The 25,614-nt window shown below is 48.6% G+C and overlaps 1 protein-coding gene and 1 pseudogene across 1 annotated transcript; both read left to right on the forward strand.

The window, feature by feature from the left end:
• Positions 1–271: 271 nt before the first annotated feature.
• Positions 272–4,847, forward strand: Ccl22 (C-C motif chemokine ligand 22). The gene is made up of 3 exons (NM_001281664.1): positions 272–355; positions 1,465–1,588; positions 4,750–4,847. Exons 1-3 carry the CDS (start codon positions 283–285, stop codon positions 4,832–4,834), a joined length of 282 nt encoding a protein of 93 aa, NP_001268593.1. The 5' UTR covers positions 272–282; the 3' UTR covers positions 4,835–4,847.
• An 8,836-nt stretch (positions 4,848–13,683) lies between these two features.
• On the forward strand, positions 13,684–16,631 carry LOC101841202 (annotated as a pseudogene).
• The last annotated feature ends 8,983 nt before the right edge of the window (positions 16,632–25,614 follow it).

A 25,614-nucleotide genomic window follows, 5' to 3' on the forward strand; every position in this document is an offset into this window, starting at 1 on the left:
ACGACATGGCTGAGGTCACTGGGCAAACAGCCTCTGGAGAGCACCACAGAGGGGACTTTACAAGTCTCTGGAGACCCACAGTTTGGAAGGGTGGCAGTCCCCTCTGAGTAGTTCCCCACCTCTGGATTCTGCCTTCTGGGGAAGTAGGACTTCTCCTTTTAGGTCATGAATGTCAGGCTTGGGGATGACTAAGAGATGTCAGAACCAGTGGGTGGCGAGAGCGCTTAAGTACCAGGACTCGTGTCCTCTGGCCATTAGACACCTGGTGAGGGTAAGTGCAGCATGGCCAGCCTGCAGACCCCGCTTCTCGTGGCTCTCATCCTTCTTGCCGTGGCACTTCAGACATCGGATGCAGGTGAGGCTGGAGAGCAGGAGAGTAGACACTGCAGTGTCTGGAAAGAGTCCCGGAGTGACTCTGCCATCGGCTCTTGTGGCCTTGGGCTAGCCCTGGCGCTTCCCTGGGCTAGCGCTATTACTTTTAAGTGGGCAATACCATTTATAAACGGGTGTATCCATTTATATACTGGGTAGTCAGGAAGGCTTGGCTTTTAGGCTCTGTCTCAGTTGGTTTGGGGGTTGTGGGATGCAAGGTCTGGGGATCCTATTGCCTGGACAGCTCAAGCATGGGGGCTCTTGAAATGGATACAGGGTCCACAAGGTATCAGGTTTGAGTTGGGAAAGGTAGAGACTCTCTTAGAAAACTGTCCCTGCCATCCCAACACCCAAGGTTTGCTCTGGAGCCTGCGGTCGACACAGGGTCCTCCCTTCCATCACGCTATCAACCCTCCTGCTTTGGGCTGGGCAGGAGAAGGGTCTCCACAGTGGAATGAGGCAACTACAGCCAGCCAGTTGTTGCTCACAGTATCAAGTCTCTGGAAAGCCTCCTTGTGGCAAAATCCTATGGCACTGGTATTCTTCCATGAGCCTTGGAGATGACAAAAGATTAGGGTCGCTGAGGGACAGAGTGGGACTCGAACCAGGTCTGTGCTGTGACTGCCATCTGTCTGAGCTGTGATTTGACTCTGCTGAAGACTCCCTGTGACCATGGGTGCTTGCCTTCCTCTTTGTGCCTCATCAGGGCAGAGAGAAGAGGAAGATATTTCTAACTCTGCGTTGCTAGTATGAGGGCTGCTGGGTCTGGAGTAGGGCCAGGCATCCCACCAGCTCCTGGGAAGCCGGAGCTGTTGTCCATTCCCTGATCCAAGGTGAGCACTGGGGTTCCCTCTGGCTCAGAGGTGCAGGACCCCATTTAGAAGCCTGTTGGTGCTCTGTCATTCTGAATCCACTTCCTGGAGCCGACTGTCCCATAGTGTAGACACTGGGCCCTTAGTGGCATCTCTGTATGAGGCAGAGAAGAGATCCATCGGTGTGGAAGAGAACCTTTCCCATAGGTCAGTCTGTGACCAGGGCTGGGGCTGGCCTCTCTGCGCTCCAGCTGATGTGCCCTGGGCACCCCTCCACCAGGTCCCTATGGTGCCAACGTGGAAGACAGCATCTGCTGCCAGGACTACATCCGTCAGCCCCTGCCGCCGCGCGTAGTGAAGGAGTTCTTCTGGACCTCAAAGTCCTGCCGCAAGCCTGGCGTTGTGTGAGTGGGGAGCTGGGCCTCAGGGCTTTGGAGGAGGGGCCTGATGGGTGTGGCCCAAAGGCGAGCAGGATGTATGGAGCTCCAATGCAAGGAGGCTTGGCTGCGTGGGATGGTTCAGGCAGGCTTGGGAGTTCTGAATTCCAAAATGATAGTACCATTCAACAGACAGACTGCTGACCGTCTGTAGCATGACGGATGCGAGGATGGCAGCCGAATAGATGGTACCACCCCAGCACGGCCGCGTGGGCAGTACATAGCCAGCCACGGGCTACTGGTGACGAGAAGTAGTGTGGGTGTTTAGAGTCGCTCCCTGCTGAGGCATCCTGGGTCCTCCCAGTCCCTGGATTTCTTACGGGTAGCCATCTTGGTCTATGCTAAGCCCTGTAGATGACTGCCCATGTGCTGGACTATGCTGAGCACTATCCATGTGACTCACTCAGTCTTTGAAGCAATTCTACAAGGAGGTCAGCCCGTTCCATAGGTTAGACCCAAGGTTGGCAAAGGGAAGGGACCCAGGCTCAGCAGGGGAATGGAAGCAGGCTCAGTAAAGAAGAGCCTGGGGCAAGGCTTCCCAGGCTGTTGTAGGAGCTCCTGTGCTCCCGGGAGGAGTTTTCTATTGTGATTCTCCCCCTCTGCACCCCAGATCTCTCCAGCTGGCGGGAAGACGCCTCCTTTTCTGTGGTAGCCATCTGGCTGCTGCTAACCCCTTAGAGTCTGCTTCCAGCACATCACCTATCGGACAGTTCTAGGATTTGGGGTCCTGACCCCACACCTTGGGCTCTATGTCTTCTCTCCCTCCTCCCATAGCTGACTCCATCTCTTTTTTCTTAAAGTCTCTTTATTAATTTATTTTTTACTTTCTAATCCCGGTTCCCCCCCTCCCTCCTCTCCCCCGCTTCCCCCACCTCCCTCCCACCTCTCTCCCACCCCCCATCTGCTCCTTGGAGAGGGTAAGGCCTCCCCTAGGAAGTCTGCTAAGTCTGTCCCATCACCTTGTTGAGGCAGGACCAAGGCGCCTCCCACCCCCCCCACACCCCGGTGTCTAGGCTGAGCAAGGTATCTCTCCATAGGGAATGGGCTCCACTAAGTCAGTTTGTGCATTAATGTTAGGTCTTGGATCCACTGCCAGTGGCCTCATATATGCCCCAGCCACACCATTGTCACCTATATTAAGGAAGTCTAGTTGGGTCTTATCAGACCAGCCGACTCCATCTATTAGAGTTGTCTGCTGGAGAAGGACAAAGAAGGTCAGAGCAGGAGCCCTCCCAAGGGCCTGGCCCCTTTAGGGCTGAGACTGTTTCCCATCACTTCAGCAGAGCCATAACCCCCTGTTTCCCAAGTGCGGAAAGATTGTGTGCTGAGCATAAGGCACACAACCTTTAGCTAGAAACAGCTCGGTGCAGCAGTCACCGTCCATCTGGGTCCCTCGCACACTGAGGAGGTGGCATTGAGCTTAAGGGTCTCTTCAGCATCACAGGGTAGCCACAGCAAGTAGAAGTCACAGAGCTCTGGCCTGTACCACAGGAGCTGCTCAGTGAAGGACAGACCTTAGTGGACTCAGCCTAAAGGGACTCTGTAAAGACAGTCTTGACGGCTGGGGAGATGGACACACAGGGAGGAACCAGTCTTGTGTAAGATGCCCAAGCAGCCTCACTCAGGCTGGCTTCTTTAATCCCAGCACTCTGGAGGCAGATGCAGGTGGATCTCTGTGAGTTCAAGGCCAGCCTGGTCTACAGAGTGAGTTCCAGGAAAACCAGGGAGAGACCCTGTCTCCACACAAACAAAACAAAACAAAACAAAAACAGCCAAGCTTGGTGTTGCTGTTGTCCCCAGGCTCTGTTCATTAGTGCTCCATGGTGCGAGGACAGGCCAGGGACGGGGGTGGGGGGCGCCAGCAGCTCTCAGCCGTAGGGCAGGACTGTCGGGGTGCAGCTGTGGAACTGGAGCAGAGGCACCACGGCCAGCCAGCCTGTGCCCACCTTGCCAGCCACAGCTTCAGTGCCTGCACCTGGTGCTTGCTGCAGCTGTGCAGGGCAGGAGCCCTGGGCCACACTTGTTGGGTGTCTGAGTTGCTTTGCTAATTGCTGTGATAAAACACTCTGACAAGCACAGCTTAGGGGAGAAAGGGTGTGTTTTTAGCTCACAGTTCAAGGTGCAGGCTGCCGGGGCAGGGAAGTCTAGACCGTAGGAGCCAGAAGCAGCTGGTCACATCTCACGCACGGTCGGGAAACAGAGAGAGAATGCACATGCTCAGCTTGTGTCCAGGAGACACCCCACCCACAATTAAGATGGGTCTTCTCACATCACTTAAAATAAGATATCCCCACAGGCACGCCCAGAGATCTCCGAAGTGATCCTACATGCTGTCAATTGGTGGTTAACACTTCCATCACCACAGGGAAAACCTATTTCTCCACCAAATGCTCTAGGATTCTCGAAGAGGCCTGGAAGGGATGTTCTTTAAGGTCCAGCCCCCACCCCAGACTTACTTTACTCCTTCTGCTATTCAGCCAAATTTCTTTACATCTGTGGGTAGAGCAGGGACACATGGAGTTGTTGCAAGAATGAAGGAAGCCATTGTACAAGGGGATGAGGAAATTGTTCAGTCAGGAAAGGGCTTGCTGAGCAAGCGTGAGGACCCAAGTTCAGATCCTTAGCACTTATGCAGAAAAGCCAGATGAAAGAGCGTGTGCATGTAACCCAGCTCTGGAAAGGTGAAGAATATCCCAGGCCTTGCTGGCCAGTCAGTCTAGTTGGATTGGAACTTCAAATTCCGTGAACTTCACTTAAAAATAAGATGGAGAGCAAGTGAGGAAGATGCTCTGTCAACCTCTGGTCTCTACATGACTGTGCACATGCATCACACACATACACACACAGAAACAAAAACAATATAAAAAGTTGAAGACATCTGACACAATTATATAGAGCTGTAGCCCTATGCAGGTCAGAATATATAATCACAGCTTCATAAAAATCTCACGCAGCTGGGCAAGACTGTCACCCCATTTTACAGATGTGGAAAACCAGGGCTCAGAGAAGTTACCTGACTTACTAACAAGGAGCGAAGCTAGAATTCAATCCAGATAGGCCAGCTCTAGAGTCTGTCCTTGTGGCAACTAGCCTACTAATGCTGACCTGCTCCCCGGCATCTCTTCCAGTTTGATAACCATCAAGAACCGGGATATCTGTGCCGACCCCAGGCTGCCCTGGGTGAAGAGGATTCTCCATAAGCTGGCCTGGTGAAGAAGGCCTGATGGCATGGGCGTGGCCTCTCCAGGAAGACTCAGCAAGCCCTACCCTGCTGCCATCCCAGCCTTGCCAACGACGCTGCCGTCGCTCACCACCATGCCCTGGGCTGTCACTCCGGCCGGCCTCTTGTCCCTCCACCTCTCCTCCAGCCCCTCTAGCCCATCCTCTCCCAACATGGCAGCCGAAGGAGCACATTCAGGCCCGCCCTTTCCCAGCATCCCCTCCTCACCTTGCTTTGGTGTCCTGGTCCGGTATATCCGGTGCCTCCCCTCTCCCCAGACTAGGGAAGACCGAAATTCTTCAAGTCCGTGCTACTCAGTTCCACTTCCTGGGAGGTTGCTGACGCTCAGAATGTTTTTCCTGCCACTTGCGCTGGTCCGGCGCCACTTAATTCCCAGGCAGTTCCAATAGGCACCCTTCTAGCCTCTACCTTCATTCAGGAATTCTCAGGCATTCGTGCTGGTCCACCAGGCCCCGGGGTTAGGCCAACGTCCCCACCAGAACTGCTCCTATCTCTTAGTCTCCAGTGTGGGGCAGGGAGCACGGGGCATGGAGCAGGGAACACAGGGGCAGGCTCAGAATCAGAATTCTGAAAGGAGCTGCAGACTCCATCAATAGAAGTAATACTTTCCCCGTCCCTGGATACAGGACAGTTTACTGTCAACACAGAGACTCGGCTTGTTAGAAAGGGGCTGTGAAAGCCTAAATTTACCGGGAATTACCTTCCATCCCTCTTTAACCATACGCTGGGTCTTTTACCCTTTCTTCCTCAATCTACTTCTCCTGACTACTTGACTGAATCACTGATAATCAAATTCGTGCTATGGTGTCAGTGACTACCATGGCTTGGTATTATAAGCTGTAGTTATATTTATATAGGAAAAGAGGATAAATATGTAGGAGACCAAACCGATGAATTGGAGAGTTTTAGGAACTGGGGTCAGGGAGGGCCATACATTCTTGTCCTCAGAAAGCAGCTTCCTGTGCTAATGTCAGTGGGTACCATAGTTAAGTTAAAGAGCTTGGTTGGGAATTATTCTTGGGTGGTTGGGACCAGGCCAAAGATTTAAGATTCATTTGTGCTTCTCTGGGGACAGCAGTGTCCTGGGGGTGGGGGAATAAAGCAGCCTGTTCCCCTGGAGTGACTGAATTGTGTGACCCTGAGGAGGGTGTTTTACCACTCTGAGCCTCAGCTGACAGAAGATGGGACCGAGGAGGGCTGGATCCAAGCCATGGGGACTGATACTGCCAGCCACAGCTGTGTCCAGGGCTCATGTCCCTCCAGAACCCAGGAGGAACATCTGCCAACCAGGAGCACCATTAATGCCAGTCTGCTCACTCTCCACGCACAGGTGCCCTGAGACCCACCTCTTCTCCTACTTCTGTGAAAATAAATGTTCACCAACAGTGTCTGCCTTAGTTCCTTGTCATTTGTGCCACTGTGAAATAGATGGGGTACCATGACCTGTGCCATTTACTGGAGAAGGTTTGACATTTAAATATAAAGAGACTTGTACAAGGTCACCCTATGGGTGGATACAAGGCTTGGGGGGCAGCTACACAAATACAAACAGAAAAGCCGGAATTTGTCCCCAGTCCCCCACCAACCTGGCTGGCCATGCATAAGATCACTGCTCACCCCCAGGTCCAGAGCTAGGCATAGAATGATCATTCAATAGAAGAGTTCTTTCTCAGATAGGCACATCCAGCATTTTGGTCAATGAATAGCCTCCCAGGTGGATATCCAGGGACCTAGAGACTTTCTTCTCCTGGTCCTGCCCTCCTTCAGGGTCCAAACCCCTCCGTGGAAGAGAAGGGAGGCTTGTGGGATGGTGAGAGTGTACATCCATTGTGCCATGTGACCCAGTCACATGGGTGTCCTGAGTCAGGTAGTATGGCTCCCTGGGGTTGGACTCCTCAATTCTTCACAGACCTAGCCCCTTTTATGGGGGGGTCCTCACACTATCTTAGGGTTTCTTTGGCTGTGAAGAGACACCATGACCACAGCAACTCTTACAGGGAAGCACTTAATTGGGGCTGGCTTACAGTTCAGAAGTTCAGTCCATTATTGTCATGGACTGACAGGGTAGCATGAGGCAGACATGGTGCTGGACAGGTAGCTGAGAGTTCTGCATCTGGATAGGCAGACCGCAGGAAGAGAGTGAAACACTGGGCATGGCTTGAACATCTGGAATCTCAAAGCCCACCCCGAGTGACACACTTCCTCCAACAAGGGCACAGTTTCTAACAATGCCAGTTCTTATGCATCTATGGGAGCTGTTTTCATTCAAAGCACCACATTCCACTCCCCTGATCCCCACAGGCTTTTAGCCATGTCATAATGCAAAATGTGTTTAGTTCAACTTCAAAAGTTCTCATAGTCTTTAAAGGTTTCCTCACTGTCTAAAAGTCTAAAGTTCAAAGTTTCTTCTGAGATTCATGAAATCTCTTAATTACAACGCCCTGTAAAATCAAAATAAAAAGTAGATTGCATGCTTCTAGAACATAATGGCATAGAATACACATTATCATCCCAAAGGGGGGAAAGAGGGCATAGTGAGGAAGGCTGTGGAACTGTACCAAGCAAGACCAAAAAACAGCGGGTCAAACTCCAAACTCTGCATCTCCACTTCTGAGTGTCAAACTCCAAACTCCAAACTCTGCATCTCCACGTCTGATTGTCAAAAAACGCTCTTCAGATCCCCAACTCCTGTCAGCTTTGTTGACTGCAACACACTTGGAGTTAAAGGCATTTTTCTCTATTTTTTTATTTAAATAAAAAACAATCTTATTTTATATACTGATCCCAGTTCCCTCTCCCTCCTGTCCTCCCATACCCTCCACCAACCCCCATCCCCTCCCCAGGAGGGTGAGGCCTTCCATGAGGGATCATTAAAGTCTGACACATAATTTGGGGCAGGGCCTAGGCCCTCCTGCATGTGTCTAGGCTGGAAGAATATCCCTCCACAGGGAATGGGCTCCCAAAGTCCTTGCACTAGGGATAAATACTGGTTCCACTGCCAGAGGGCCCATAGACTGCCCAGGCCTCCCAACTGATACCCGTGTTCAGGGGGCCTGGTTTGGTCTTATGCTGGTTCCTCAGCTGTCAGACTGGAGTCTGTGAGCTCCCATTTGCTCAGGTCAGCTGTTTCTGTGGATTTCCCCAGTCTGGTCTTGATCCCTTTGCTTATCACTCCTCCTTCTCTACATCTGGATTCTAGGAGTTCGGCTCAGTGTTTAGCTGTGGGTCTCTGCTTCTGCTTCCATCAGCTACTAGGTGAAGGCTCTAGGATTGCATTTAAGGTAGTCATCAATCTAATTATAGAGAAAGGGCATTTAAGGTAGCCTCTCCACTATTGCTTAGATTCTTAGTTGGGGTCATCCTTGGGGATCCCTGGACATTTCCCTAGTGCCAGGTTTCTCTTTAAACCTATAATGTCTCCCCCTATTTTTTTTTTTTTTTTGGTTTTTCGAGACAGGGTTTCTCTGTATTGCTTTGGAGGCTGTCCTGGAACTCGCTTTGTAGACCAGGCTGGCTTCGACCTCACAGAGATCCGCCTGCCTCTGCCTCCCGAGTGCTGGGATTAAAGGCGTGCGCCACCAATGCCCGGCTGGCTCCCCCTATTAAGGTATCTCTTTTCTTGCTCTCCTCTATTCTTCCCTTGCCTCAATCTTCCTGATACCTCATGTTCTCCTCCTCCTTCCCCTTTCTCCTACCTCCCTTTCCTCCTCCCTCCTCGTGCTCCCAATTTGCTCAGGAGAGCTTGCTCCTTTCCCCTTCTCTGGGTGATGATGTATGTCTCTCTTAGGGTCCTTCTTGCTTCCTACCTTCTCTGGGGTTGTGGATTGTAGGCCGGTTATCCTTTGCCCTATGTTATGAGTAAGTACACTCCATGTTTTTCTTTTTGTGACTGGGTTACCTCATTTAGGATGGTTTTCTCTAGTTCCATCCATTTGCCTTTGAATTTCAAGATTTCATTGTTTTGTTTTGTTTTCCTGCTGAATAGTACTCCATTGTGTAAATGTACCACATTTTCTTTATCCATTCTTTAGTTGAGGGGCATCTAGGTTGCTTCCAGGTTCTGGCTATTACAAATAATGCTGCTATGAACATAGTTGAGCAGATGTCCTTGTGGCATGAATGTGCATCCTTTGGGCATATGCCTAAGAGTGGAATTTCTGGATCATGAGATAGACTGATTCTTATTTTCCTGAGAGACCGCCATACTGATTTCTAAATTGGCTGCACAGGTTTGCACTCCCACCAGCAATGCAGGAGTGTTCCCCTTTCTCTACATCCTCCAAAAGCCAAAAGGCATTTTAAAAAATATTTTTAAGCAGGGGTTAATGAGGAGGAACTCAGGAGGAAAGAAAAACTGATTGCATGGGTTGGGGGTTTCTCAAAGACAGCCCTGCCATGTCTACCAGCCTGATGAGTTTTGAGGCTTTATCTTCAAAGGCTTGCTAAGAAACCCAGATGGGACCCTGGGGTGGTTCCTGAGAAGCACATGGCAGGACCAGGATTGATAGGTCTTCATCACTGTGAACGAAGTTAACGTTGGAGACTTCCCAAGGATCTCTGAGAGTAGAATAGACACTTCCCCGGGTCTCATGCTTGTTTGTTGCTGTGCTAACATGCAATGTCTGCTGACTCGTTGTGCCAATGTTAATTGTGCTGGCTAGAGGCTTCAACTAGACGGAGGGGCTCCTTTCCTTCCCATGTCCTCTCCCTGTCTCCTGTCTTATCTCAGAAGGGCTTGAAGAGATCTTTCTCCACAGAAGATACTCAGGTATCCAAGAAAAAATATGAAAATTTGCATAACATCACCACTCACTGGAGAAATGGGAATAAAACCCACAGGAAATAGAACAGGAAACCTAGACGGTAACAAGTGTTGGAAAGAATGTGGAGAAATGTGAACCCCTGGGCACAGGTGCTTGGAGTATAGAATGCTGCAGCTGCTGTTGAAAACACTGGCTGTTCTTGCAGAAATCGAGTTGCTACAGCTTTGTGACCCGGAAGTGTTACCTGTGGGTAATATGCATACATACAAAAAATGAAAAGCACGGTGTCTAAGAGATAGCTACACATTCATGTTCATCGTAACACTGTTTGCAGTTGTCGAAGGGGGACATAACCTCAGTGTCCACCAGCAGGGGAGTAGAAAACAGATGTGAGCAGCCACTGTGAACTATTTATTAGCCAGCATTTGAAGAGGGGAATTCTGACACATGCTACCACATGCATGACCTTTGAGGACATTATACTAAGGGAAATAAAATTATCCAGTCACAAAGGGATAGCTATTCTATTTTTCTGTTTGTAGGGGGATTTTTGCTGTTGTTCATCCTTTTTTTGACAGCCCTCACCTACCCCTACCCCTGTTGGTGATTGGACCAAGGGCTTAATTCTTGTAAGGTTTGTGCTCTACTCCAGAATTAGATGGTCCTAAGAGGAGTCAAAAGCTCAGGGTGTGATTAATATCAGGGCAGAAATCAATGAAGTAAGCATAAGGAATCAATGAAGCAAAGAGTTGGTTCGTTGAAAAGGCAGGACCGGCAAACCCTCAGCCAATTAACCAGAAGAAAGGTGGGGAAGCCCCAAATGTACAAAGTCAGAGATGGAAAAAGGAGACACCACATGACAGAGGAGATCAGAAAATCATTAGCGTGTGTTTTAAGATTTAAATGAGTATAGCTCCTTTAAACTGGAAGATCTAACAGAAGTGTATGACTCTCTAGAGCAGTGGTTCTCAAACTTCCTAACACTGAGACCCTTTAATACAGCTCCTCATGTGGTGACAACCCACCATAGAATTATTATGTTGCTACTTCATAACTGTAATCATGAATCATAATGAAAATACCTGATATGAAGGATATGTGTATGCAATCCCTGTGAAAGGGTCGTTCGAACCCCAAAGGGGTCACAGCTCATAGGTTGGGAACTACTGTTCTAGATGATCATGATTGCAGTGTTTTGAAAGAAAATGGTCCCCATAGGCCCGTAGGGAGTGGCATTATTAGGAGTCATGGCTTTGTTGGAGTAGGTGTAGGTTTGTTGGAGGAAGTGTGTCACTGTTGTGGTGGGCTTTGAGGTCTCATATATGCTCAAGCTAGGCCCAGGGTGGCACCCAGTCTCCTTCTGCCACCTTCAGATCCAGACGTAGGCTCTCAGCTCCCTCTCTAGCACCATGTCTGCTTGCATGCTGCCAAGCTCTCTGCCACGATGATAACGGAGTGAACCTCTGAAATTGTAAGTGAGCCCCAATTACTTTTCCTCATAAGAGCCGCCACTGTCTCTTCACAGCAATAGAAACTCTAAGACAGTTACCTACCAAAGCTAAACAGATCTATGACAAGCAACATGATTGTAGTAATAATTTTTTTAAAAAATCTCCCAGCTGAAAAAAGGCCTGGGCTAGGTGAATCCAATGCAGAATCCTACCGTGTCTTCAGAAAGGAGAATGAGTAACAATATCAAGTTATGCCACAAAACTGAATGGAAGAGGGCCAGTAAATGACTCATCAAGTAAAGGTCCTTGCTGTGTAAGCCTGGCAACTTGTGTTTGGTTCCTGGAATCTACATAAAGACGGTAAGAGAGAACCTAAAACTGGAGGGCCTGGTGGGGAGGGTGGGGGAGGAGGGGAGGGAGAGGGAGCTGGGATTGACATGTGAAGCAAGCTTGTTTCTAACTTAAATAAATAAATAAGAGAGAACTAAAAAGTTGTCCTCTTGTTTCTATGCTCACCCACACCCCATGCTAATAAATAAACAATTTTAAAATTAGGGAAGAAACACTTTCAAATTCTTTTTAGGGAGTTTTTTTTTTTTTAGATACCAAAACTGAATAAATACACAACAAACAGAAAATTATAGGCCCAATCTCCCCAGTGAAGGTAGATGCAAACATTCTCAAAGTACAAACTCAATTCAATGTCAGATCAAAAAGACCACCCACTCTGATCCAGGTGGCTTCCCTCCAGGCATGCATGGGTGATTCCACACACAGCAGTCAATAAATGCCATTCATCACATAAATGGACTAAAGATGGGATCACATGGTTAACTCAACAGGTCCAGAATAGGCCTATCATAAACGCCAACATCCCTTCAAAACAAAAGCCCTGAAGGAACTAGGAATAGAGAAAACATGTTTTAAAATAACAGACTCTATATGACACACCTTTTTCTGCTACCATGATAAATACAAGAAGAAAAAAAACCAAAGCATTCCCCCACTAAGATCAGGAACAAGACAATATAGTGCTTGAAGTCTAACTACAGTAGTAAGACAAGAGAAAGAAATAAAAGGGACACAAATAGGAGAGGAAAAGTCAAAGTATCCATATTTGCAGATGATATATGATTCTGTGTATGAGAGACCCCAAAGATGCCACAGAAAACGCTTTGATCTTACAAACATTTTCAACAAAATGACAGGTTACAAAATTAACATGCCCCAAATCACTAGCCTTCCTAAACATCAAAGACAGACAATTTCATCCACAATCGCCTTTAAGAGGGAGGAGGGGGAGCTGGAGAGATGGCCTAGCGGTTAAGAGCACCTGCTGCATTTGCAGGACCAGAGTTTGAGCCCTGAAGGGGCTCTAGTAGGCCAGAGCATGGCAAACATGGCGGGCCTTGCCCCTCTTCCTCGCTAACCGTCAGACTGCATTTGTAAAGCTGCCCCTAAGGTCTATTCCCTTATTTGGCCACTTTCTCCTCCCGAGGCTGACCACCAAGGTCCAGCTATCAAAGTATTGAAGCCCACAACCAAAAGATCCCCTTTGACTACCATAATTAACATACCCAATCAAAATTAAACACCTCATCCTAACACGAGGTCTCTCCTTTTTCTTAGATAAGCTGCCATTTGCCTACAGGTCACATCTGTCTCTTCTCTGTGCAGAGGCTGCCCTTTGTCCCTCCAGGGCAAATACCCCTTCCCCCACCTCCCTGGTTCCCTTTCCCTTCTCCTTTGTCTTCTAGCTCATGTCTGAGTCTCTTATTCCCTCTCCTTTGTCCCTCTGGGGAAAGCAAATCTCCTTTGTGCCGAGAGCTTGGTCTTGGTATACCTTGAACTTACTTCAAGGTCCTTTTGGGTCCCAGCACCTATGCCAGGTGGCTAAGCCACCTGTAACTCTAATTTACGGGGATCTGATGCCTCCTTTGGGCTTCCGAGGGCACAGGCACACATACACTTACCTACACAGAGACTTGATTTTTTACAAAAAGTTAAACATCAAGAAACCATCAACCGCCGGGCGTTGGTGGCACACGCCTTTAATCCCAGCACTTGGGAGGCAGAGGCAGGCGGATCTCGGTAAGTTCGAGACCAGGCAGGCGGATCTCTGTAAGTTCCAGGACAGCCTCCAAAGCCACAGAGAAACCCTGTCTCGAAAAACCAAAAAAAAAAAAAAGAAACCATCAACCTCAGCTTGGTGGGGTGACCCATGCCCTTAATTCCAGCACTCAGGAGGCGGAGGCAGGTGGATCTCTGAGTCTAAGGCCAGCTTGATCTACAAAGTAAGTTCCAAGGTAGACAAATCTACACAGAGAACACTGAACTGAAAAATCAAATAAAACCAAAAAACTGCCAGGCGTGGTGGTGCACGCCTTTAATCTCAGCACTCAGGAGGCAGAGGCAGGCAGGTTTTGCTGAGTTTGAGGCCAGGCTGGTCTACATTGTGAGTGCCAAGCCACTCAGTGCTGCATAGTTAGGCCCTGCCTTGAAATAGATAAGGAAAAACAAGGGATGAACAAACCCAGTTAGAAAGAGGGTTATGGAACTGATTAGAGTTCCCAAAAGAACTACAAATGGTAAAGGAGGGCCAGCGAGATGGCTCAGAAGGTAAAGGTGCTTGCTGCATAAGCTTAGTGACCCGAATTCAAACCCTGGAACCTAAGTAAAGGTGGGAGGAGGTAACTGGCTCCCAGAACTGTCCTCTGACCTCCACATACAAGCTGTGCACATGTGCATCTCCACCAAGCAATACGGTTGCAACGGCAACAAATTATCAATTTTTAAATATTATAAAAATGCCTAGGAAATGCTTTTTAAAGGTTTATTATTTTATTTACATGTATGTGTGTGTACTGGAGCTAAGCTCGGGGTCCAATGAGATACAAAGTTTAAAGAAAAGCTAAATGCTAGATGGACTAAAGAGAGTAATGACTTCAGGGCAAGACCCCAGCCATCAAAGCTTCCCACTTGTGAAAAGGAATTAAGGAAAAGCTTTAGCAGTGAAGGAAACCATCAAAACCAACAAAGATGGTGAAAGTATTTGAACAAGGGAGCCATGTTCTAGCTCCAATAAGCAAAAGAGCTTGGCAGCTTCAGCCTCATGGTTCTGGCTTTAAAGTCAAGGATACAAGGAAGGGGTTATGAACTCTCCCTCTGTGGCTAAGGAAAGCCGCTGAGCCCAAGCATGTGTCAGGGGTGTCCCTGTATGGAGGCCCAGAAAGGAGACTGCACGAAGCTGTGAAGGTGAACCCTGTATTGCTTCAGAGACCCCAAGATGTTGGATATGCCCGAGTTGTGAGATACCTGCCCAGGAGAGTGGCTAAGAGGGAATGGAACCAGCCCACAAGCGAGGTGTATTGTAGTAAACAGAATAGAGTTGGAGGTCTAAAGAGCACTTTGACAACAGACATGAGCTACAGAGTTTGGAGTTTGTCTGCCTGGTCTTAGGTCTTTCTTTAGTCCAGTATTTTCTCACTGTGCTCCTTTTCCTTCCTTTTGGACTGTAATATATATTTGATGCCATTGTTCGTTGGGAGTATGTAATCTGCTTTTTTGATTTTACAGGGGGTAGAGTTGAACTGCCATGAGTCTCAGAAGAGACTTTGAACTTCTGAACTTTTAACAATGTTGAGACTATTAATAGACTATGAGAACTTTCAAAGTTGGACTGAATGCATTTTTTTTTGCATTGTGATATGCTTACAAGCCTATGGGGTCCAGGGAGTGGAATGTGTTGGTTTTGAATAAGGATGGTCTCCCATAGGCTCATATATTTGAATGCTTAGTCATCAGGGAATGGAACTACTTGAGAAGGATTAGGAGGAGTGGCCTTGTTGGAGGAAGTGTTTCACTGGGGGTGGGCTTTGAGGTTTCAAGCCAGGCCCAGTGTCTCCCTCTTCCTGCTGCCTGTGGATCCAGATGTAGAACTCTCAGCTACCTCTCCAGCACCATGTCTGCCTGCATGACAGCATGCTTCCTGTCACGATGATAATGGACTGGACCTCTGAAACTATTAGCAAGCTTTAATTGGTGCTTTCTTTTATAAGAGATGCTGTGGTCATGCTCTCTCTTCACAGCAATAGAACTCTGACCAAGACAAAGGATTTTAGCAGGAGTGGGAGTGTGGGGATGAGAGAAGGTAATAGGGGATGAAAATGACTAAAATACGATATACTTCTTTAAAAAAATCTCAGAGGAAAAAGTAAAATGGTGGTTACTAGGGGCAGAGGGAGGCAAGAGCCGGTCATCTTTTGATGGTTGCAGTGAGGGAAGGAGAGTTCCAGAGGCGGACTGCTATGTTCTGGAAGCCTCAGAAAGAACCAGTTAAGGGGGCATTGGAGAGCACATGGGTCAAATGTGCCGCTTCTGGAGGATGGCAATGGTGGGCTCAGGCAGCGAGGGTAGTAGGGCTAGGACTGGAACAGCCTCCACCCAGACTGTCCTGCCCACAGTCCAAGAGTGCTAGACCAAGACAGTAGGAGTGTCAGGACAGCTGAGAATGAGGTAGACTGTAACACGTGTGAGAGACCAGATCAGAAACACCCTGAGTTAAGATCATGGGCTCTGCAGTGTGGAAAGCTCTGAGACCTAAAGGTAAGTGGGCGTGGCCAGGCACCGAAGAAGCCCGAGTGGCCGAAGAAGCCGATCAGAGACGCTCATAAAGCATGTGCGCAGGCGACTCTCTCGCAGGTCACAAACAACGCTGATGCAGCGGGAATAACCCACATGTGAACCAGGAGAATGCTGAGGGGACATCTGGCCAAGATCTGTGCGGTGCACTGAGGCACAGACTCCAGGCTCCTTGTCAGTTCTCATCAGCTGGGACAGCTACACCACAAACAAGGCCCAAGCCATCCCTCTTCACCCCTCCTGGGTCATGACTTGTGCAGACATTCTTTCTGGGAATTATATGCCCTGTGGTAGCCTGGATAACATTTGCTCCATTTACAGTCTGAAAACTTCTTAAGGGGATGTGTGTGAGAGTTGTGAGCTGGCAGAATACACAGATTATCTGTCCTGCTGCTGGTTTCTCAACAGCAATCAGATAGCCATCAGCTCTGGAGATGCCTCGTGGGACGTCAAGAAGACAGGCCAGCAGACACGCACATTAACTGGACACACTGGAGATGCTGTGTCCTCATGTCACCAGACTGTGTGCCTCTGGTGCTTGTGGATGGTTCAGCCAAGCTCCAGGATGTTCGAGAAGGGATGTGCCAGCAGACCTTGACAGGACGTGAGTCTCACATTAAAGCTATCTGTTTATTCCCCGATGGCAATGCCTTTGCTACATGCTATTTGCCATCCATGCAAACCATGACATCATCTGTGGGATCACATCTGTATTCTTCTCCAACAGTGGCCGCTGCCTCCTCCTCCCTGGGTACAATGATGTCTTCATCGGCAACATCTGGGATGCACTCAAAGCTGACAGAGCAGGTATCTTAGTTGGACACCATAACTGCATCAGCAGCTTGGGGATGGCTGAAGATGGCATGGCTGTAGCAACAGGGTCCTGGGACAGCTTTCTCAAGATCTGGGACTGAGGCCACAAGTGGATGTCACAGTGACTGGATGACCATTCCAACCTTGGAGAGTTATATAGCAATAGCATCTCATATTCAACCATACGAACTTGGACGCCTCAGAACTTCAAAGGGGCAAGAGCTTTTCCACTTATTGTTGAAGCCAAGAACACAGTTCCCATTAAAGAAGAATCTCTGTGCTAGGAACTAAACCACACTGTGCATTTCTTCTGCGTCATTGTCTCTGTTTTCTTTTTCATCTTGGATGAATTTAAAAAGGAAATACTACAATAAAAATGTTATCAGAAGATAACCCTGAGTGCAATCATGAGACAGTCACCTTTTGGTTAGTTCATTCACATTTTAGATCAGTGACCCTGTTTTGTGACTTCATCAAAAACTAGTTGAAGACTTTGTTTATATATAATTGTTTTTATATATCAAAGTCATTTGTAGCAGGGTTTGGGAGCATTCCCATTTCCTTCTTTAAATATATTCCTTTATGTTCAGCAATTAAGAGAACCAGAACTCGCAATCTGTAAAACCACAGAGCATGGGTATAGAGTGAGATTAGAGGGAACAGATAGATCTTATCAGAAAAGGGAAGTAGAATATATGCTTATGGATGGGCTGGAGGGATTAGAATGGAAGGATCAAGAGGGGAGGGGGAGGGAGAGGGGGAGGGAAGAGGGTTAGAGGGTATTGAAGGAGGGAATACAAGGAGAAACAACTATAGTAAAGAAACCTAATACAGTAGAAAATTTCTAAAAATATACATAGATGAAGGCAATCCAAATGAAATTTCCAAATAATGGGGACGACAGAATCCTGTCTATCTATTGCCTCTGAATGAAGCTTCTAGGACCAGGACTGGGTTACATCTAATTGAGTTGTTGGCCAAAGGGGTCTCCTGGGAATCCCTAAACAACCCAGGCTGTTGCCAAGACAATAGGTTGCTCTCCATAAACTGACAGCAAGGTTCCGTTGCTGAAGACAACACCTACACAACTCGCTGAACATGGAGATGTGAAGCTGGTGCCTACATAGAGCCTTTATCACCTATGCTCTAGTGTCTTTGGTACGGAAGGTGCTCTACAGGCTACAAATAGAGAAATGCTAACACCAAGCCAGCCACAAACCCTTTGATCTACAACTGTGCCCTGCCTGCAAGATACGCTAGGGCAACAGCGGCACAGAGCTTGTGGAGGTAACCAACCAACACTTACTTTATTCAAGGCCCACTCCATGAGGTGGAACCCATACCTGGCACTGCTTGGTTTACCAAGAACCAGAGACTGGATAGCCCAGGGACCTAGCATAAAACCAAACACTATGAGTCAAAAGGGGAGGGTGTAGGGATAAACCAGTGCCTTGTTCAGTCCTCGTCAGAGACGCTTCCTCCTGCAGCAGACAGAACAAACAGAGACCCACAGCCACGCACTATACAGAGAGTGGCAGATCTTAGAACAACCAGCCGTAAATGAGATGTCTCCATCAAATCCCTCCCCTCAGAGCTCAATGAACCCAAGGGAAGGGGAGGTGGAAAGAGTGTAAGAGCCGGAGGGGATGGAGGACACGAAGGAAACAAGCCCCCTCCTCAACATGAACAAAGCCCGTGAGAACTCATAGACTGAAGCAGCTCGCACAGAGCTGCACAGGGCCACACCAGGCCCCCTGTGTGCCTTCAGCTTCACACCAGGCCCCTGTGTGCATCTTACGGCCTTCAGCTGAGTGCTTTTATGGGAACTCCTGCGTGTGCACATGAGTCTCTGATTCCTATGTCTTCTCTTGGGCCCTTTTCCTTCTGTTGGCTTGTCCTGCCCAATTTTGATGTGATGTTTTCATCTTATCATTTCGTGTTATATTTTAATATTATCTCTTAGAGCCTGGTCTGTTCTGATAAGAGACAGAAGGAGTGGATCCTGATAGGAGTGCAGGTGGGGAAGAACTGGGAGGAGAACAGGGAGTGGAAACCATGTCTGGGTATAATATATGAGAGATCTATTTCCCATCAAAGGGGAGGGGAGGCTGAGAAGGCCAGAGGAACAAGCCAGCGAGCAGCACCCGTCCACGGCCTCTGCATCAGCTCCCGCCTCCGGGTTCCTGCCCTGCTTGAGTTCCTGTCCTGACTTCCTCAGGGATTGACTACAGATGTGGAAGTGTATGCCAAATAAGTCCTGTCCTCCATGCCTCACTCCCCCAAAAGACAGGGAGAGAGCCGGAGCTCAAGGCAGTCCCTGACTTGTCAGCGATGACGATGACGCAGTTGTGTCCCTGGCTTTTGCTTTCTGTTCTGGCTCAGATGGCTGCTCCACACAGCACAGCACAGTGGCAGGGAAAGGATTCAGAGGCCAAGCAGCCGTGTACACACACGCTGCCATGGCCCTGAAGGCGTGGTCAGAGCCCTTCCCCTTTGCTGATCAGGGAACCCAGTCCAGCACCCTTCCCTCCTGACCTGTCCTCGATGTCTAGTTTCTGCTCGTACCTTGGGTCTCCTGGGAAGTTGGAGGGAAGTTTGTAGTTATGTGGCAATAACCATCCTGCCCCTGATGTCAGAACGTTGTCCAGAGAGGTGCCTACTGTGTGCTTGGACCGTCCGTTGGTAATTTGTGTGAGACACAACATACAGATCAATGTTTTGAAAATAATGATCTCAGATTTTCTAAGTTAAATTTTAAACAACTTATTTTTTTTTGTCATATTGGGTGGGTTTAGTCTTAGAACTGCTGTAGAAATGCTCTGTGGTGCATACCGGACTCAGTCCTTAGATGCTCGTTTTCTTTGAATGTTAACAGCAGTGGTTCTGCCCATTCCTGCTGTTACTCTGCAAACAAATTGGGATTAGCAAGGGCTTTACAAGTTTGAGTAATGGGATAAGTCACTGTTTTCTTTACTTAAAGCAAAACAAAACAAAAAAGAAAAGAAACAGTTCTTTTAGGAACCATTGCTGTTAGACTCATGGGGACAATGGACAGGGAGATACCCGCTACCTTTGTCTCTTCCTAGAAGCCCGCCTCCATGGAATAGCGCTTGGCATCTGAGGAAGACCACTTTTACACCATGCAGATCTTTGTGGTTTTCATCTTGAGCCTTGTTCAGCAGCAGCAGCAGCATATGGAGCACCGTGTTCTGTAAGCCCCCCCCCGGTATCCTACACACACACACACACACACACACACACACACACACACACACACACACACACACACACACCGCAGCAGCAGCAGCAGTGGCTTCATCATTCTGTTTCCTATAGCAGAAATCCTGGTTTTTGTTGTTTGCTTGTTTCCTAAAGTGGTATCCTGTACAAAACTGTGCTGTGACTGTGCTGTAGGCCTGGACCTGGGAGAGAGAACACAGTGAAGCCCATCCCCTCCCCTCCCCTCCCTCCCCTCCCTCCCCTCCCCTCCCTTCCCCTCCCCTTCCCTTCCCTTCCCTTCCCTTCCCTTCCCTTCCCTTCCCTTCCCTTCCCACCAAAGGACTGCAGAGCTCTCCACATCCGCATCCTTCTCAGCTTTTGACTTTAAAGGCAGTACACCACAAGGAGTCTGGAGGCTGGATGCAAGACAGACACCATACTAAACGATGACATGTGCTGTTATTTGAGATGTAATAAAGCAGTTTGACATGAGGAAAGAAGAAAGAAGAAAGTGCCATTTCTTCATCTGACGATGTGACTTCGTATTTAGCCACACATTTACTGGGAGGCGACCAGGTATGGGTTGGGGGTACTGTAAACAAAAAATTCTAAGAAGTTCCCTGTGGTCTTCTGGGCAAAGGAAGGCTTTTTGTTTTCTTTCCAAATTACGGGGTTTGGATGGGCGCCTAGGGGCCTGAAATATACTTTCTATTTTTGTGTATGACGGGGTCTTGTTACGCATCCAAGGCTGGTCTTGAACTCCCCAACCTCCTGCTGCAGCCCCCTAAGGGCTGAGATTATTGGTGTGAATGACCACACCCCAAATTTACCTCCTGTGGTAATTCTGTAGATACTAAAAGTGTTTTGTCCTGAGTGTTTCCATGAGCTGAGACTCGGTATCTTGTACGTCTGTGTTCACAGAAGCCAGGAACTTGAACCATGCTGTTTGTGCTTCTCAAAACTTGTTACAGCTCCAAGGGATGGCATTCAGTGTAGGTTTCCACTCACCGTCTCGTCTCCTTTCCCCAACTCCACCGCCTCACTCCCCATCTTGTCTGTGGCTGACATATGAGCCACACAGACGTCCCTTCCACATCCCTGACATTGCACGGCAACTTAACCAACCCATCTTCATGCTCAATATGGCAACAACATTCAACATCTGGAATGAGACAGGAACAGCAACCCTCTCTGTTGCCTGTTGTTTGGGGTAACACCGCATGCTCCTGGGTTTCAGCTCAACTGACAGAGTGCATGCCTAGCGTGTCCACAGCCCTGGCTGCTACCTCTTTCACATAAAAACCTGGGGCCTGGTGAAATATGCCTGGCATCTCAACACTCATGAGATAGAGGCAGGAGGCCCCGAAGTTCAAAGACAGCCTGGGCTCCATAAGATTCTGCCCCCCTCTCAGAAAATACCCCACTATAGAATGATATGGAATAAAATGCACATTTTATACAAATAAACTAATAAGTGAGGTGAAAATAAGAATAGGAGAAGAGGTGAGGCGTGGACGGTTAACAGCCCCTTGAACATCTAAGTCTTTGGGTTGGAGCTGGAGGAAGAGAGAGCAGGAGTGTGGCTGTAACCTCTTGATTGGCCAAAGTGAAATGAGAAGAGATGACCCTCCCCCACAGTCACCCTCAGTGTGACTACAGGAAGCCCCTTTCTCGTACTGCACAATTTAAAATTGCTTCCCTGGTCATTCCTTAGATCAAGGTCCCTCCCCCAGCCCCCAGTTGTCCTCTGTCATTGGCCGTGGTCCAACTGCAGCTTCCCCAGAGCCCCTTCCTCGGAGTCACTGGCAGAGACACCCCCCTTGTCACGAAGGGGCCTCCACCTTCATCTGGATTAGGCTCTTCCTTGCCTGGAGAGTTGGCTTGAACACGGCCTGTAAGCCTGGTGTCACTGCACACTTGAGAAGTGCAGGCAGAGGGTTCCAAAGTCAAGGTTAGTCTGGATTATATAGTGAGTTCTTGACCAGCCTGGACTACTCCAGAGGAAGGTGAGGGGATGAATGAGCAAATAAACAAACAAGCAAGCCTGCCTGTATGCATGTCGTAGGGCCAGGGCTTGCCCCAAAGTTTGTGAGTCTCAGGACAACAGTAGTCATACAATGAAGGGAACTCATTCACCCGCCAAGCCATCTCTCCCACCAAAAGGAAAAGTGTGAGCATCCTACAGTGCCTCACACTGTTATACCAGCATCTTGCCTTGCATGTGTCCTCTGGATCTCATCCAACGTGTCGGTTAAAGTTCTGGTTTACAGGAAGCACACCGGATAAGGGAAAAATCGGATGACTCATAAGGAAGAGATAAGTTAGAATGAGAACACTGTACAAACAGAGTCTTGACTCTGAAAGGTCGATGTCATAAAAATAAAAACACTCAAATGATCTACCAGGGCTAACAGAAAATAACTGTGCACAACAAACACACACACACCTAGTTTTAGCCTAATTCAAGAAATCAAAGCAGGAGTTGCCAACTGTGACTCAAGCCTGGATATTCCAGAACTAGTGAAGCTGAGACAGGTGGGTTTTGAGTCCAAGGTCTCCTTGGGCTACGTATGAAGACCTTGTGAGAGAGAGGGGGTAGGAGGGAAGATAAAGAGGGGCTGGAGAGATGGTTTAGATGGTTTAGCAGTGAAATCTCTTACTGCTCCTGCAGAGGACCTGGACTCAGCTCCCAGCACCCACATCACAAGGTTCACTATCGCCTGTCACTCTTCTCTTTTTTGGCCTCAACAGGCACCTGTACACAGGTGGCACACACACACACACACACACACACACACACATGAACGAACACACACACACACACACACACACACGTAAAAATAAATCCTAAAGTAAAGAAAGAAGAAGAAAGATCAAAGAAGAAAGCAAGGAAAGGATTTGAGGTAGGGAAGGAGGGAGAATACATTTGGATGTGAACTGGGTATTGGATGACATAGAAGACTTACTCCTAATTCTGTGAGGTGAGACCACCATAACTGTATCACGCTATGAATGAAAATGGAGTGCGCACTGGTTTACTAGGGGCAAAATGTCCAGGAAAAAAAGTTGAAACAAGTATGAAGAATGTTGACTGTTAAATCTTGGAGGTTAAAATAGGAAGACCCTTTGTGCCATTCTTCTGTTTTGTTTGAAATTTTTCAAAAAAATGGTTGAGGAACCAAATCTCCTTTGCTTCTAAGAATTCATTCCCCTCTCCTTCCTTTCTCTTTCCCTCCTCCTCCTCCTGCTTCTCCTCCTGCTTCTCCTGCTTCTCTTCTTCTTCCTGGGTCACAAGTGTATTGCAGGCTGGGTAGCTGATGATCTTGAATTCTGATCTCCCTGCCTCCACCTCCCAAGTACTGGGATTAGGGTGTGAGCCAACACACCTGGTTTTATGTGGTTCTGGTGATGGAACCCAGGGCTTTGTAAAGCAAGGCAAGCACTTTACCAAATGAACCACACCCCCAGCGCCATCCTTTCCTCCCTTTCTTATTTATTTATCTTTACAGTCTAGGGGTGGAACCCAGGCCCTCACTTATGCCAGTGAAGTGCCCTACCACTGAGCTACACTGCCAGCTTACTGCTCTCTTGCTTCCTGCCTTGGCCCCACAGCCTGAGAGCCCTTGGGAGGCCTTGTATCTTGCTCCTGGTACTGAGCTGGGGCTCATGGAGGCCAAGGGTTTGGTTTATTTGCTTTGCCCTGGGTCTCTTTGTCTTACCACACACACAAGGGTTTTGTAACTACTACCAGTGTTTCATGCCAGGCACCAAGAAAGCCATTAGTTTTATTCACTCCCCCAGAGACTTGCTGAGGTGGCCATTAGCATTCCATTGTGTAGATGGGGTTACTGCACCCTGCCTAGTGAGACCTTTAGGAGTGCAGAGTGTACTCGTCCTGGGTCCAGCGGGCTTCAAAGCCTGGCTACTGTGTCCAAACTGCACCTCAACAGTTACGTCTTGATACCTTGGTGGCAACAACCATCTGTAAGTGAGAAGGTGAACCTGTGGGGAGCACAGGCTGTCTCTGGAGCTGAGCAAGTTAGAATAAAGCTGATTTTTGTCCTTTCACCTACTGTGTGGGCAGACACTTGCATTTCAAATGGTTCTTTGCCAAGGGATGGAGACTCAAACCAAAGAGACAGCTAGCTGGGTCTTCATTTCCTATCTTGAGCTACCACAGTGACAGGATGTTGGTCCTCAGTTATCATAGGGACCCCTGAGTTGATAACCACAGGTGCATACTGTTCTCTAGTCCTGCCTTACAACCCTGGCCTTGCCCCGCATGCACCAACCTCTAATTAGGAAAGCACGAGCTCTTACAACTGGGGTTTCTCCACTGTGCTTTAAGTCTGTACATAAGGCTGCTCCCTCCTTGCAATAAAGGCACACACACATTCTCTTAGTCTTTGCAATAAAGGCACATGCATGTATTCTCTTAGCACAAACGGCCGGACGTCTTGTCTTTCATTTCCTGATACATTAGACTTGCTCGTGGCGCAAACACCACAAGTGGAGGCCTCATCGAGACAGGGCCCCACAATAGGTATTAGTCTTATACCCTGGGTTTGTCGTCATGACTACATGGGTCGATCATGGAAAAACCCTTGAGTTTCGTTTAGTGGTATTGGGGTTAGCCGCCAGGCTTTCTGCATGCTAGTTGAGCTATGCCTCCAGCACCGTGGGAAGCCTTCTTAGAGAGTGCCAGGCTTGCAGTGACTGAGTACCTCCTTCCTGGTTTTACAGAATCCAAACATTGTGCAGCCACTCCAGAGGCAGGCTTGCATCCCGTCTCTCCTCTCTCCTCTCCCTCCCTCCAGATTCTCCTCTGGAGCACACCACCAAGCCAGGGGTTCCAGGTTTTTAATTCTACATCCTTCTCCCTTAAAAATGCAAGTGCTGTTTCCCCACAGTGCTCCCTGGCTTTCCTCACCCTCCCTTTTCTTCTTGTCTCTCTCCCTTTCCCTCTGCTCTCTCTCCTCCTGCCTCCTCTTATCCTGTCTTCTGCTCTTACATAGCACAGCACGGAGAAAGCCTGGGCCTCTGGATTTCTTTATTTGTTTTGCGGGGCTGACCTGGAAGTAACTATGTAGCCCAGGCTAGCCTGGAACTTCAGGCAATCCTCCCTCAACTTCTCCAGTGCTGGGATTCCAAGTATGAGGTACCCTGCCTGACCTGGGGTCTCCATTTTTTATCATCCCTTGTTAAGTCTCTCCAGCTGTAAAACAAGGCTTCCTGGCTTATCTGGCTAGGTAAGGGCAGGTCATCTGGGCCCCAACCGGACCTTGACCTCTGCCAGGGGAGCCTCCCCCAACCTTACAAGTGTCCAGCTGCCCACACCCACGCCAAGTGCCAGCTCTGCTTTAGTGGGGAGCAGGGGAGAACAGAGATCCCCTGGTATGGCAGCTGCAGCCTCACTGCCTGGCCAAGTCTGGACCAGGCTGGCTATAATCCAGCTGACTCCATAGCCAGGGACTCTTTTCTAGACGAACTGGTTTTTCCCGCTGGCTGGCAGCCCAAAAGAGAAGCGCAATTCACTGGAGAGGCTCTAGCTGATTGTTCTAGACTCCCAGGATTGTACCCCGTTTTCAGAAAAGCCTGCTGTGAAAGCAGGTTGCGTGCAGTACCCCAAGCCTTGCTGCTAGTTCTTGCCTGGTCTCAGCTTCTAGAAGCTGGAAGTCTCTAGAATATCAGACTCTTCTTTTACAGCAACAGAGCTGCCCTGGTGGGAGGCAGGACATCTCCAGGGCTCTGCATTAGGGTTCAGGGAGAGCCACGAGGCCCATGGCTCTGACAGTAAGTCCGTGGCTGTGCTGTTCTGAGGACTGGCAGGAGGCAGAGCTGGCAGAGGGTAGGGCAAAGGCTAGA

The sequence above is a fragment of the Mesocricetus auratus genome, unplaced genomic scaffold, assembly GCF_017639785.1.
Source record: "Mesocricetus auratus isolate SY011 unplaced genomic scaffold, BCM_Maur_2.0 Super-Scaffold_100714, whole genome shotgun sequence".
NCBI lineage: Eukaryota > Metazoa > Chordata > Mammalia > Rodentia > Cricetidae > Mesocricetus > Mesocricetus auratus.